This window comes from Nyctibius grandis, chromosome 4 (genome assembly GCF_013368605.1).
Source record: "Nyctibius grandis isolate bNycGra1 chromosome 4, bNycGra1.pri, whole genome shotgun sequence".
In the NCBI taxonomy this organism is placed as follows: domain Eukaryota; kingdom Metazoa; phylum Chordata; class Aves; order Nyctibiiformes; family Nyctibiidae; genus Nyctibius; species Nyctibius grandis.
This window is the reverse complement of record NC_090661.1, coordinates 76,527,915-76,542,777: the sequence shown is the minus strand read 5'-3', so window position 1 is coordinate 76,542,777 and position 14,863 is coordinate 76,527,915. Positions and strand designations below refer to the sequence as shown.

Sequence of the window (14,863 nt, the reverse complement as noted above, 5' to 3'; positions counted from 1 at the left end):
TTGGGTTGAAGTCGTTACGTTTTTTTTTTTTGCCTTAAATATGTTTAAGCACTACATCTTACACATATTTCGTTTCTTTCTTTGCTTAGCCAGAAGCTAAAAAAATCCAGGTGAGGGGAAGATGGGTCCCGGGAGGGAACAGACGGTGGTTGTTCGTTCCAGCCCCCAACGGCCGGGGTAAGCCCCCTCGGCGCAGCAGCTCTGTGGAACCCCGCGGTTCTGCACGGCGCAGAGCCCTGGGGACGCCGCTCCGGAGGGCACCCAGCGCCGCCGCACTCGGGAAGGCGCCGCCGGTCCGCGCTGCGCGGCTGGGCGCGGTGCCTGCGCGGTGGGCAGCGGGGGCGGTGCCTGCGCGCTGCCGCCCGCACGTGCCTTGCGGCGGCCGCGGGGCCGGGAGCGGTGGCGCGGCAGCGTGAGTGCGGGCGCGGGGCGGCGGGAGGGGGCGCGCACGGGGGCACCCAGAGGGGAGGGGCGCGGGAAGCGCCGCTGTGCCGGCTGCGGGGGTCAGGCTGTCCCCGCAGCGCCGCCGGGCCCGCGCCGCCTCCCCGCCGGCCTGCGGCCCCGGCCCGGCCTGCCCGGCGGCCGGCTCGTCTCCCCGTCCCCGCTCGTCGTCTATGTCCCGGCCGCAGCGCGTGCCTGCGGGGCCGGCCCCGCTAACGCGGCGGGAAGAGGCGCGCAGCGACGGCTGAGTGGAGACGTGAGGGGCTGGGGCCGTGCGAGCGGCGGCACCGCCGCGGGCTGCGCCCACAGGGGCGGGGGGCGCTGCGTTGCTCCCACCCCCGCTTAGCGGCCGCGGTGGCCTTCGGGCTGCTGCTCTCGCCGTCCGCGCTCGGCTGCTTACCGCGGCGTTTTGAGCTCTGAAATGCTGCTTATGCCTGTCCTTGGGATTTAACATCTGATTGATCCCTGCTTGCTTATGTAACTTAGCCTGGGTGTAAGTCGGGACAGCGAGATCAGCGAAGGACAAACAGGCTCCGTGCTTCGTTTCTCGTGTCGTTCCTAAGGCGTTGGTTTGGTCTCAGGTGCGATCACGCTACTCAAACTAAAGAAAACCACTGAATGCACCTTCAGGCTGCTTGAAGTACCTGTGCGGGGTCCTCCCAGCCTTCTCTGCTAGAACCACAGGCGCAATTTCCCCAGCAGACCTGGTCCATAGGAAGGGTAAACTATATTGTGGGGAAATTGTTCTCAGCTGGGTGTATCTACCGAGACTAATGTGTTACAGCCCAGTTTATACACAGAGCTGCCCCTGCCCTATGGATTGGAGTTGAAACTTACATTGATTATCTTGTATTTTTGCTTTTAGTAATGAATAATTTTGCTGTTAGGAATTGTGTAATGTGAGGAATTTGAAATTTAAAATACAAGCAAGGCCCATTAATTGAAAAAGGTGGAAAAATAATTCCTAATTTAAGCTTGACTGTGCAGGAGTTATGGCTGGTTTGGAACAGGAGGGACCACTTGCTGCCTATCGGGTCGCTGTGTTTTTGGTGAATGCTGATTTGCATTATTACTTGGGTATTCCCCTTCTTTCTCCACCTCTGCAGACTGCCACAGGGTGCAGCTTTCCTGCTCTGGATCCCCAGCAGACCCAGCAGTGAGTTTAGCCTGTAGTATCTTCACATAAGTACTTTTTGTAGTTCTGTGTTCTAATACTTCTTCCCATCTCTGTGGTATTTCCATTTTGCTGATGGAGCAGAGATTTGAATTTTCTCATACATGGTATCTAGCTGCCTGTACCCTCTGGATACACCTAGAGAGCTGGAAGATTTCCAAAGTGGTGTGCCAGAGCTCTTTGCTCTCCCTTGCTCAAAAGAAAAGGGTTGTTGAGATGTTGGGTTTCTTTAAAACGTTCTCAGAAAGGGGGAGATTATTTGGTCTAGCAACTAACTTCCTTTCAAAGGAAGGAGTATGGTTTGCTTGCTTGGCACAGCAGCTTTCTCTTCAGCTAGAGCCAAGCGCAGTGTTGTACTGAGTTCAGTAATGAAACATGCGGAGACTGGAAAGAAACCTAAAAAGATGACTGTTATTCTCGACACAAGGAGTGGTTTGTTACAGGATCTTGACAATGGTGAAAAGAAAAGAAAAAATGCCTCGTGTTGTGAAAATTACTTACATTCATGCCATCAGAAATGTTAGGAGGCTTCTTTGTGCGTAGATTTTGGCATTTAAAGGACAACATAGGTTGGAGGGGACCTCTGAAGTTTCTCCAGTCAAATCCCCACTTAAAGCAGGGCTAATTTTGAAGGTTGGTCAGGATGCTGTATTTTGTAATCCTTAATGGTATTTAAAAGCTCATGAAATCTTGATGAGCATGTTACCAGATTATTGTGAATTGTAAATTTTCTTCCTAGGAGTTAGATTACAAAGATATTTGTAATCATATGACTCATTTCTGGGGCGAATGTCTCGTAAAAAATAACCAGCTCAGCTTATGTTTGGGATATGCAAGTTGCGACAAACCTCTGAAAGATTTTTAGGCTCGATGCAGAATGTCTTGGGAAAGTTGGGAGTGGGAGAGAAGGGAAGAATAAACAGTGGTCAAAGCCATTTTAGACTAAGGTATATGTGCTACTGCAGTCCAGCTTGTGAGAGTGTCCACTGAGTGTTTCCACTTTTGCTCAGCTGTCTTCTTAGGAAAAGTGTGTAAGTAAATCTGCGTGCTACCCTGAGTTTTACTGACAACTTGAAAGCACAGATTTTCGAGGTCTTTTTGACACAGCTGCAATGGGTCCTGTTTACACTGCTAAAATAAATGTTTAAGGATAGCTATCCTCTTAATGACAATTTTTTCTCTGGTTGTGGGTGGGAGGGAAATGAGACATCTAGAAAACCATGTTTTAACTGGTCTTCCTGACACAGAGTAAAGATCATCAACTGGCACTTAGGACAGGATTAAGACTAAGCTTGTTTAAATTCTGGTGAGCTGAGTACTGACTGACCATAAAATAACTCACTGTTATCTTGGAGATCTCTTGTGGTCACCACAAAGACACACAAAAAGATGTTTTTCCTTTTTTCTTTGGCCTCTGCTCTCCGTAAAGAGAAGCGCTAGTTCCCTTCTGGAGGTTTTAGCGGAGTTGGGAGCTTGCAGAGCTGATAGTTCCAGGGAGAATGATGCTCTCTAGCAAAGGGATGTTGCCACTAAAGGAGGTAACCTAGCATGGAAACGCTGGGTTAATTCACCAGTACAGCCTCTATATTGAAGATTTTTTCTAACATTGTGTATTGTGATGGCTTTTTAATTGTTTCCAGGGTTGTTTGTATTGTTTTGGCATGCAGCGTGCGTGTGTGGGGAGTTAGAAGTAGAATAGGCTGAAACATAGGGAAAATGTTACTTATAAAAATGCACAGTTTACAGAAATGCAGAGTGTAGCCTGCAGATCTTGGTTTAATGCTGTGTTCCCAGCTTCAGAAAAGCTTTCTGTAATTCCCGTTCTCTGTACCCACCCACCCCATAAAGAGGGCAACCATGTGTTCAGTTTAAAAAAAAAAAAAAGAGTTGAATGATTAAAATACCTTTAAAACAGTCTTGCTGTGGATTGGCCAGCTGTTCTTTCGTAACCGCCGCAGCCGCAGCGTGACCGTGGCGAAGGCGCTGAGAGCCAGGTCCTGTCCGCAAGGCGAAGGCTCCAGAGCTGGACTCCTGCCTGCTCCTGCCCACTCGCCACCCGTGGCAGCGCAGTTTGTCTCCTCTCGTGCCTGCGCTGGTATCCAGGGGAGCTGGTGGTGGCTGATGCTCGTGCAGGCTGCATGGGTTCTGGTGAGTGCATGCACCAAAATGTGAAGGGCTTATGGGATGCTCTGTTTGTATCTTCTCCTTGTGGATTATGGTTTACGGGATGCGTTGTTGTATCTTCTTGTTGTGGATTGTTGTTTGATGTTTAAAAACTCATAGAGTTTGATCACAAGGCGGTAGCATTTGTATTTTAAGGTGGGGTTGAGGGCTGTGAAGTTATTTTGAGCTTCACGTTTCCTTAATAAACAGCAGCTAAACAGAAATGGAGCTGCTTAGTTGCAAATGCTCAGCTGTTTTCCATTTAGTCTTTTCACTGGGGGTTCAATGACATAGATGTGTCAGGGCTCAGCCTGTCTTGTTAGCAAAAGTTTTAATAATCCTGGCTACAGTTTCCCATAGTTATTTTTCAAAGTGGCTCACTATGGTGTTTGCTTAGCAGGGGAGGAATTTTAGTACCACCATGTAGAGCTGCTTTTTCCATTCCTAGATTTATTGAAATTGAAAAAGATTAGCATATTTGAATAGTTTTTTTTGATCTGCGTGGAGACCAAAGAGTCCAATTAAACTGAAGAGGTGCGTTGACTAAGCTTAATGATCTCCTGTCAACCACAACTAAGTGGAAATTGGCTTTTAGCGATGCTAATACTGCTAACAATAATAAAAATGCTAATAAAAATAAAAAGCTGTGTGGAAACTACTCATTAATCAGTTGCCACAAATTTGGCAACATTTTTGTACACAAATGACATGCACAAGGGATTAATAGTTGTTTTTTACCCCCCCCTTCTCCTCTTATAACTAAGAATTAAGTGTAAAACAGTTCTTGACCAGACAAGATTCAAGTCCAAAGAATAGCTGGATAATCAAACGCTGGGAAGGGAGCAGGGCTGTAGCCTTTTGTGTATGCCACAGAGATTTTAAGTCTTTAACACAAGGGTATTGCTCCATTACAGCAATACATTCTGAGATATATTTTGGTCATTCCAAAGGCTGGGGTCAGCATGGTCTCTGATATGAGTTAGAGGCAGATACCAAAAAAAATGTCATTGCAGTATGACTTTGTTTGAAAAAAGTATGTAGAGAAAGCAGATATGGTCAAGGAAGGTTTCCCTTGGTTAGAAATAAGTGGTGAAATGGGGTAGAATCTGTTCTCTTATCTGCGTTATGTTTGTGTAAACTGGCCTTGTTTCCTGCTTGGGATCATGGATTATTCATGTTTCTAGATACGGTGATACTGTCTTCCTTGAAACCAAGTATGCTGTTAAAAGAACAAAGCCATCTTTTTTTCAGAATGTTTTCTATCTATTTCTGCAAGTAGGCAGTGGGTTGTATTTGTTTGTCAGTAGCATTCTGGAGCTGTTTTTAAGGATGAAGGGATTTTCTCCCAGAAAATTCTGGGCACCTTGGCTCTGACACAACAGCAAGGAGCTGCTCCTAGTTCTTGCTTTCTAAATTCTGGTAACAGCTAACTGTGGGGATAAAGATTATGTGTGTCTCTGGTTTATTGCCAGTCACAGTTCAAAACAGTAATATTTTCCTATATTTATGAGGGGGGAAAAAGACCTCTTCCATACAAAAGTATATGCAGATGGCAATATTTACCAAAACAGTGTATCAGGGAATAGGGTTTTGCAGATGATTCTGGAAAAAAACTTGATGCTAGATATTGTGTAATACCAAAGTTAGGTGTCTGCAAATCTACAGCCCTTTGTAACACATAACGGTTGTGATGTAAGTGTTCAGTGACTTCTTATACTGCCAAAACTCCAATGACTCTTGTACCAGTTATTGCTCAGAGCTGGATCTTGAATTTTGTCCATGAGGCAGGGCTAAGTGTGCTTTCCTGCATCCTCGTAACTGATACTGCCTCACTGGAAGGTGACTGTCAGCTCTTTCCAGGCTTGTGGAACATGTGCAAGGGTCAGGACTGGGTTGTGGTGGGGTTTGTGGATGGATGGTGATTAAATAAAGTTGCCACTGAACTAGAGTCACCAGGAACAACAAGCAGCGTCTGTACTTTCAGACTCGAGCAAGCATATGTAATGGCTTCCATTGCGATATTATCTGTTCTAGCTGATGGGTGTGAATTTGTTTGTTCCTGATATCATTTCTGCTTTAGCAAGAGTGGAAATTGGTAAGCATATAGACGGTGCTGTCCAGGGCATGTTTATAATGTGGGATCACTGTGTCTAATAAAATGGTTGCAAGTCTACATATTTCTGTCTGCAGGCATGACTGATAAGCCCTAGTTTTGGCTTGGTGCCTGCTTTGGTTCTGGTGCGGAACTGTAAGGAACAGGAAGGGTTACCAGTTATGATAAACCATATATATATATTTTTTTTTTAAGTCTTCTGTGGTATATTTGTAAAATTCGCTGTTTAATATAGATTAGTGGGGGAGAAAAACCCCATTTAATCTACAAAACTACTTTTTTGAAAGAAACCACTGCCTTACTGTACTAATTTAAGTTACTGGCTAACATAGAGGTCATCTTGTTAGAGGCTCTTTATTACACACATATACTTCCATCATCTTTCTCCCCATTGCATCTGAGCACTTTAATCATGAGTGTTTTGTCAGTCCGGTAGCAGGAAAAGGTAAGAATATCTTGTTAATAGTTTTGATGTGGGTCAGGCGCAGAAATGGAGTGTAACCTAGATCTTCTAAAACCCAGTTCAGTACATTAATAAATATACAATCATGTCCAGTCAAACCAGAAATATCTGTGTGAGCTTTTAGTTCTTGCTTTAATCCAGTTCCTCCTTGTCTGGCATCATCGATGTCCAGTGTTAGAACTGCTTTTTTCTTTCTCTTTCCAGAAATGTCCTTCCTGCCTGACTTTGGGATCTTCACCATGGGCATGTGGTCTCTTGGTCTTGGAGCTATTGGTGCAGCTGTGACAGGGATCGTCCTTGCTAACACTGACTTATTTTTGTCCAAGCCAGAAAAGGCTACGCTGGAGTTTTTAGAGGAGATAGAGCTAAAAACTTTGGGAACAGGTAAGATTCTGGATGTTTCAGCCCACATTCTTTGATAATTGGGCTTCTATAAGAACCTTTGTAAGGCCAGGTTTGGAAGAGCTTTTCCTAGTCTTTCCTAGTTATAACACATAGTTGGGTGTCCTTGATAATAGATAATTCTGGTGAAGGAAAAGCAACCAAAATTTATATTTCTGGATGAAACATGACACACTTCTAAAAATCGATAAAGCAATAACACCTTTTTATGCATATAGAAATGTTTTCTGATAGAACTGTATTTGAATGTGGAATTCTCTGCAGTGCTTTGTGTTGGTCCTTAAAGCATTAATCATTATAAACAAGAATGGCTGATATTATTGTTGATGCTGTTTCTCCTGTATAAACAGAACAAAGAACATTCAACGCAGGTGAACTATGGAAGAAGAATGGTGCAGTGATCATGGCTGTGCGAAGACCTGGATGATTTTTGTGCAGAGAGGTACTTGCTGGGCTTGGGGATTAATTAGGAATAGTTGAGCTCTTCTTGCATAGATTCCCTTTAAATAAAGGGAGGGGATGAATAGGACAGTCATCAAATACATCTGAAGTATCTGAAAGGTCTTGTTTCCTAGCCCAAACTGGTTGCCAGCTAACAGCATATACTCAGTTTTCTTTTGCAGCTGGTTTGTATAGTTTAGGTCCTGAGCATTTTCCTTCTGAAGGCGATGGTTACATGATTTTTACATCTGCCAGGGACCTAGCCCATGGTAATTAGAAAGGGATATTACACAAAATCCATTTGGTAATGAGTCTTACGAGCTAGTTGTATTCCATATGTCCAAAGTAAATCTCTGTGAGCCAGGTAGTCTTTGGTCAAAAGCAGCCCAAGACTGGACTGGCAGAAAGCCATCAGATAAAGCTCATCAGCAAAAAAGAAAGGTGCATAATGGGGAGTCCCTCGCTGTTCGGGTTGCTGAACGTGAGGCAGGAACATAAGGAGTCTGAAGACAAGGAGTTACTGTTCCATAACAAGGTGGGCTGGGAAAGAAAATTTGATCCTTAAGTTGGCATTAGGCTCTTTGGGTGGAGGTGGGAGGAGACACTTAAAATACGATTTGAATGTGCTGTGTGCCTGGAAACAGCCATAACTTGCACCTTGGCCATTATTTTTCTCATAGCTATGGGGAAAAATAGCTATTATGTTGTTACTCACTACTCTATAACATGGAGTAATTAATATTGCAGCCACTTAATTAAGGGATCTGCTCCCATCAGTAGTAACTGCTTAAGTATGTGTAGACTTCATGGTAGGTTAAAGATTAAAGTACTTTGCTCTCTGAACAGGTGTAGCATAGGCAGAAGGAGAGTGCACTATGTGCCTGACTGTGCCGTTTGCATACAGTCAGACAGGAATTCATTAATGATTTTTTTTTTTTAAATGCTAACTTCCTAAGTAGAAATAAAGAGCCCAATTCGAAGAACTGTGTTTTTTTTTCTTTCAGGAAAAAAATGAGGAGGGAGAAATTTAATTTTCTAATTCTTATTTTTGGTTCAAAACTTTAGATTTTTAACAGAGGCGGTTACACTACTAATCAGCTAATTAGGGCAAAGAATTGTTTTGAAAGCTTTTAAATTGTCTAAAACTGAAGTTGTTTTTGATTGTTGAATACTCCAAGCATTTTTGTGAGTTGACTCTTGCTTTTCTCCTAAGTACAGTTCAGTTGCCCTTTTTTTTTGTACGTTAATGTTTCTCCATAGTATGAAAGCTGCTGCTTTCCCCACTGTCACTGACTCTGAGCTGGTGGAATGGTTCAATACAGGTGACTTGCCATATCTGTTAACCTGCAGGCAGTAGGTTTTAATTTTTTCGCAAGAGAAAAAATATGCTTGGTTCCCACTATCTTGCACCTCGGAAAGGGTGTTGAACTTTGTCCTTGTTGACAGCACCAAGAAGGAATATATACTCTCCTGGACACAGTGGTGGGGTTGAAAAGTGGCCATTCTACCTCACAGATCACAGATCTGATATCAGTGGTGAGGACATGCTTCCATTATCCACTGCGAAGGATGTCACAAATCCTACTGGAATGATGCCTTTGGATCCTTGAGAATTGAGGCCTGTAGACTTAAGAAATATGGAGTCTTTTATCTTTATCATCTGCGTGCTAAATCATCAGTTTCCTTTTTTATTACTTAAGATAGACTATGTTTAACAGGACTACACTTCTAGATCTCATAGTCTGGATCCGGCCATGTAGTGATCCAGTGCTCCAGTCATTGTGGAAGTGCCATGGGCTTGCTAAATATTGTAGGTATCAACTCAAGCAGAAGTAGCAGAAGAGCCATAGTTGAACTGTCAGAGGGACAAACTGAAATGGGAATTGTTCTTTTGGGTTGTCTCTGCCTTGGTGGAGAGAGGAAGTATTCTGCTAGGGTGTGCTTGTCTGCTTTTTACAAAAACAAGAAAACAGTTTCACAGACTAGATGAAATGGTCACAGCCCCGTGGTAAGGCTGTACGGCTGTTACGTGCTATAATTTGCCCACAAAAATAGACTTCTTTGCTTTCGCTTATTGTATAATTTTTAAATAGCATTAAAGAAAAACAAATCAGGTCTAGTCCTAAGAAGCTGCTTGAAGTCTAATCTCTTGAGAATGTTAAAACTTAACTATGCTCTTACATCATTCCTGCTCTTTCCCGTCCCAAAAGCCAAGCAAGCAGACACAAAATAAACCCCACCAAACTGCTGAAGTGCCTTTCTCCAAAAGGCTAATCAAGGTTTGATTGTATCGCCATCTCTCCAGAGACGTGATTTCTGGTCTTACAGGGGACCCCACTGCACTATCCTGGAATACCAGTTCTCAGACACGTTAGGTCGCAATACAAATCTTTTTTTTGTTTCGTTGGTTATGAGAGTTTTAAACTATATAAAAAAGCCCAGATAAAATTGTTATTAACCCCCTTTTTAGGAAGATCATAAGGCAATTTGTTGATGGAAAACAGAAAATAATTACCATATCTTTAAGAACTGACAAGAGGGGAGAGATCTAACAAGCATAAGCTATGATCATTTAACTCTCACGCTCGCTACTTGGTGTTTGCTTGTGATGCTGATTCATCCTTTTTCATTTCCTCTGAAAAAGACAGCGTGTAGTGAACTGGAAAGCTGCCCTTACCCTTTCACCTACTGATGTCTTTCTCTAATGTCTTTTCTCCTGTCTGTTCACCCCTATCTGTCTGCTACTTGATACTCAGTAAATTCTAGATGTCCTGCAAGCCTTTGAGTTAGGTGTTTCAGTTACGTGGCTGAGGGTGTTCATGTAAACTGTGTCCATTTTTTAAAGTGTGGAGTCCTTTGTGAGAGTTTTGTCCAGTAAAAATGACCTTTCTTCATTTGAGATGAGAAGAAACATATTTGCAATGTGCACTCTGATCTGTTGGAAACCTCAGAGGTCTTTGTACAAACAGTGGGTGCTGGAATTCCTTCAGCAGAACAAAAAACCCAGCAGATAAGTGGTGAGATTCTTGCATACCAGAAAAAGCAGTATTGCTTCTGGGATACTGAAGGTGTATGAAGAAATTCCCTGATTATTTTCACTGGGAAATGTAGGTAAATGTCTGATTTACAGGTCTCTTTCTGTTTTGTGCCTCAAGCTAGAATTTACACGTTTCTAATGCTCTTGAAATTCAAGGTGAAGCTTTCCAACCTGCATGTACTGCCTGAAATGTCTGGGTTTTTTTTCCTTTCTTAGGAGGCTTCTGAGCTCTCCTCTCTGAAACCTCAGCTGTCCAAGCTGGGTGTCCCTCTCTATGCTGTTGTGAAAGAGAAGATAGGGACCGAAGTGGAGGATTTTCAGCATTATTTCAAAGGAGAAATCTTTCTGGATGAAAAGGTATAGTGAAGTTGGTGTTCTCCTTTTGTTTAAAAACAAGCTTATGAATGTCCTCTTTGAAGAGCTTGTGTAAATAATATAGATAGAATGAGGTCTGAATGAAAAAGGATTTAGTAGAACTGTAGTTTAAGTTAATTAGCTCTGCTTTTTTATATATATAGATATATAGATATATATATATATATATAATCTCCTGCTCAGTTTACAAACTGCTCTGTAGCTATGCACTGATAACATGCTGTTGCAGGATTATTCCTCCCCTTTAACAGGTAAACAATATGGCCTATTAATATTTATTCCTTTCTTCCATTGGCTGTGTGACTTGCTGATATTTATGATGTATGAATGAAGGCCTGAAGGTGACAGACGTAATTAATTCATGATGTACTTCCATTCACCAAATTGCAGTGATGTGGCTTGTCTCAGTACACTGGCACATGCTGTATTGCCAGCCTCTCGTCCTACAAAACCACAGCCCTGCTTACTCCTTAGCCCAGAAGATGCATTTAGAAATCATTTGGCTTCTGAAGGAAAAAGAATACATAATACTGAAAATCAGCTAGAAGATACCTTTGTTTTCCCTCCCCACTCTGCCTGTGTGAAAGAATCAGGCTGATTTAAAAAAAAAAAAAAGCAGATGGCTGATAAAGTTTCAGGAACTGGCACCACTGTTATCTCTTTATCGGCATTTTTATTGCTATACGTCAAAAATAAGAAAAAAGGTGTTTATCACAAAGTACCCTTGTTGTCAGTAATGTGGCTCTAGTTGTATATGGGGCTTAAATACCTGTGGATCAGCTTAAAATCCACATGAATGTGGCAGTACCACTAGTTGGCTGTGTGGAGGTAAGTGGTCATGCAGTGTGTTACAGGTTAGTTCAGTGCAGTTTCTTTTTAGCTCTGCCTGGTCAGCTTTTCTGTGTTGTCACCTTTCTTGGACACAGGGTTGGCTGGTTTCCTGAATTTCATTTGGGAGGAAAAGCCCTGTTCACTTTGCTGAGATATTTTCTGTTTCCCTGCAGAAAAGCTTCTACGGTCCACGCAGACGAAAAATGATGATGTCAGGCTTCTTCCGCTTTGGGGTTTGGCAAAATTTCTTCCGTGCTTGGAGAAGTGGATATAGTGGAAACCTGGAAGGAGAAGGATTCACCCTGGGAGGAGTATATGTGATTGGGGCAGGAAGACAGGTACTGCAGGCCATCTAGGAGGCTTTTATGTCTCCTGAGAGACCAAGTGTTTCTTTTCTGGAATTGTTCAGTTGGTCAGTTGATCTCCCACGGGGAGGCTAGTGTATGAATTTCTGTCTTTTGTCTTTGACTAGGGTGTTTTACTGGAGCATCGTGAGAAAGAATTCGGAGACAAAGTCAGCCTTCCATCTGTCCTTGAAGCTGCGGAGAAGATAAAACCACAACCTTCCGAAGTGGAAAAATAATTGCACATGTTTCTGATCACAGCTTGAAATGTAGAATGTGTCTGTTTCTTGAACGTGCAGTTTAATTGCTTCTTAACTATTTAGTGATCAATACAGGGGAGAGATTCTCTATTCAAACATAGTAAATGATGAAAGCCCTCCTGAATTTTTTTTGTTGCTTTTCAGCCTTTCAGGTGGTCAGGATTTCAACTGATCTTTTGTGTCTGACTGTATTAATGAAAGGCTGGGTCTAAAATCTGACCTAGCCTAGATGTTTTCAGTCAGAGACAGTCGGTTGAAAACCTGTCTACCTCGGGGAGCTGATGGTGAAGGATAATAAAACTTAATGTAAATGAAATGCTTTTGCTTTTTGCTTTTTCGTTAACATGGAAACACATCTGCATTTGTAGAAGACTAAATACTACTGGCTCTAGGTCTTCCAGCTCACTGTGTAACTCCCTGCAAGGAAGACTGAAGACATCTAATGTTTACTCCACAAGATAACTGTGGCATGAGGGCAAGTTCCTTCTTGTGTTTAAGATCGTAAAAAAAAAAAATAGAAAGGGAACAATATCAGAGAGCAGATCAGGTAGAGTTTCCATCCTGGCTTCAGTTCTGTGGTAGAACCGCTGGACTGTTACTTCTAAAAATACATGTAGTGTTGCACAATATGATTCATGAGAGCCAGTACCATACGTAGCCAAATATACGTACCTAGACTGAAGTATGAACAGGACAGCGTGAATTTTCCAAATGTGCTGATGTTTCAAAGTCTAAACAAAATTTCAGCATTGCACTTAGAGACGATTATCAAGTGTTGGGTGTCCCTCGTTAGCTGGTGTATATAAAAGGCTAGGTAACTTTGGAAAAACGTGCAGGCTGGAACATATTAATCTAGCAGAAGAATTAAAGGGAAGGATTCTTTTGTCCTGGCAGCAGGTGAGTCTGAACTGTCGTTCTGCTTGCTTCTGACCTTAAAATTAATGAAACCTTCATGTATCATTGGTACTGAGTTGCAGGGATACTTCGCACCTCTGAAACTTTAGTAATATGCCTGTTTTTCTAAGTGCCTATCCATCTGTATTGTTGAGCTGTGTGCAAAAAAATGGTCACACATGATGCTGACAGTAAGAAACCTAAATGCCAAAATCTCTGAAACTTCACAACACTGAGGCCTGGCCTTGGTCTGTGTTAAATCAGTTATGCGGGCTTTAAAATTGCATCATTGTGGATGAAATCCTGACCTTTATTTTTAATATTTATGTCCAGGCAGAAATAGTTTTAACTAAAAATATGTATGTACTCTTCAGAGTCTGTTCTTCACTGTTCCCTTGAAACAACACTAGCAGTGAGGATTTTGAGTGATTCATATGTTCACCAAGATGTTTCATTTGAAAACTAAATGGAAATTGGACTCGTGTATGCTACTATCAGCTGCAATTTGTGTTTGACTGTTTTGGGGGATGGAGGAAGGAAGAGGAGTTTGGAGTGTAGAGCAGCAAAGTCTACAGCAAATTGACTACATGATACGGACTTTGTCTACAAAGGCCCTCCTAAGATTCCTGGACAGGTGCAGAGAATCATGTATTGTCTCCTTCCATGTTTTGAGCTGCCTAGGTAAGTATGCCCATAAGATGGTGTCAAAAAGCTGTTGGGTGCTCGAAGACATAAAATGACTGGAGGTGTGCTCCTCTGAATGGCATCCAGAGCAGCCAGACAGCTGCCAAGAGTTTGCTCTATGAAATAAAGGATCATGCCTAAGGGCTTTTTGTCCTGGGTTTTGCCACTGAAAGGAAGTACCTGTATCATGAGTGCTTGTCTGACACAAGGCAACTAAACCTTTTCCTCCACAAACCTGCGAAGTTCAAAGCATTGTGTAAGTGGCCACTTGTCTTCAGTAGGCTATTGTTACTTTGGAGTGCAAGTGGTAGGAAACACAGATCCTAAAAGAAATGAGTGGGAGCTACTGTTTCTTACAGTTGCAAGATGCTACTAATAACAAAGATCTCACTTAGAATAGGAGGAGAATTCTGGATCATGGCTCCTATTGAGTTCTGAGTTTTCTTTCCAGTGGGAACTGGAAATCTTTGCCATTTGCAGAGGACAGATCTTGCACAGAGACAGGCAAAGAAGGTACTGATCTTAGATCTGGATTTCAGGCCTTGTTCCAAGGGCTGTTTATGCATTTCACATAAACATGAAATGTGAAAGGCATAAACAGTCCTTGGAGAATGGGATGGGAGCCAGATAAATTCCAAGAAATTTAAGATGAAGTGCCTTTAGAACCTGCTGAATCTGGAGAGCATCTACTCACAGTTCTGTGCACACGCAATTGAATTCCACCCACTCTGACAGAGCTGGTTGCCGTTTCTTTCAGTGCAGAAAGTCCTAGATGATAAGGATGCCACGGGTTTGCAGCCGTGCTGTTAGCCCACCCAAAGGGACCGTGTTTTGTGATCTTAGAAACGGACGCAGGAAGCCATCATGTCCAGCATTTAGAATGTTTTGCTGAAGTATAATGGCTGTTAAACTTACAAATCACTAATGCTGCAATGATTAAATGTTCTTTTAGTGTAGAAACATTTTTAGAAAGACCCACAAAGTCCTTTTGAGGGTGTTTATTAAAATACTCTTGGAGACTGAAAGTTCTCTGCTCTGTCAGCTTCAGCAAAGGCATATGTACGGTAACCACATCAGACCTATCTCTGGGAGTGTGTTTTCCTGCTGTTAACAGTGATAGTCTCTGTACACAGCAGGACAGCATACTTGATTTGAAAGTTACGTAAGCTTACCCACATTTCAAAGTTTTCTAATCCTGTCTTTCAGAGATAGAGTCAAAATGGAACCACAAAAGGTCCAAG

At 42.6% G+C, this 14,863-nt stretch overlaps 1 protein-coding gene across 2 annotated transcripts; it reads left to right on the top strand.

Moving 5' to 3' along the window:
* Positions 1-336: 336 nt before the first annotated feature.
* PRXL2A (peroxiredoxin like 2A) lies at positions 337-12,360 on the top strand. 2 transcript variants are annotated; one of them, XM_068398464.1, is made up of 6 exons: positions 337-412; positions 6,559-6,738; positions 7,107-7,198; positions 10,451-10,591; positions 11,614-11,778; positions 11,913-12,360. In XM_068398464.1, the coding sequence occupies exons 2-6, from the start codon at positions 6,561-6,563 to the stop codon at positions 12,021-12,023; spliced, it is 687 nt and encodes a 228-aa protein (XP_068254565.1). In that variant the 5' UTR covers positions 337-412; positions 6,559-6,560; the 3' UTR covers positions 12,024-12,360. The 2 variants fall into 2 exon arrangements, with proteins under 2 accessions (XP_068254565.1, XP_068254564.1); XM_068398463.1 differs by lacking the exon at positions 337-412 and adding an exon at positions 3,551-3,763.
* Positions 12,361-14,863: the final 2,503 nt, after the last annotated feature.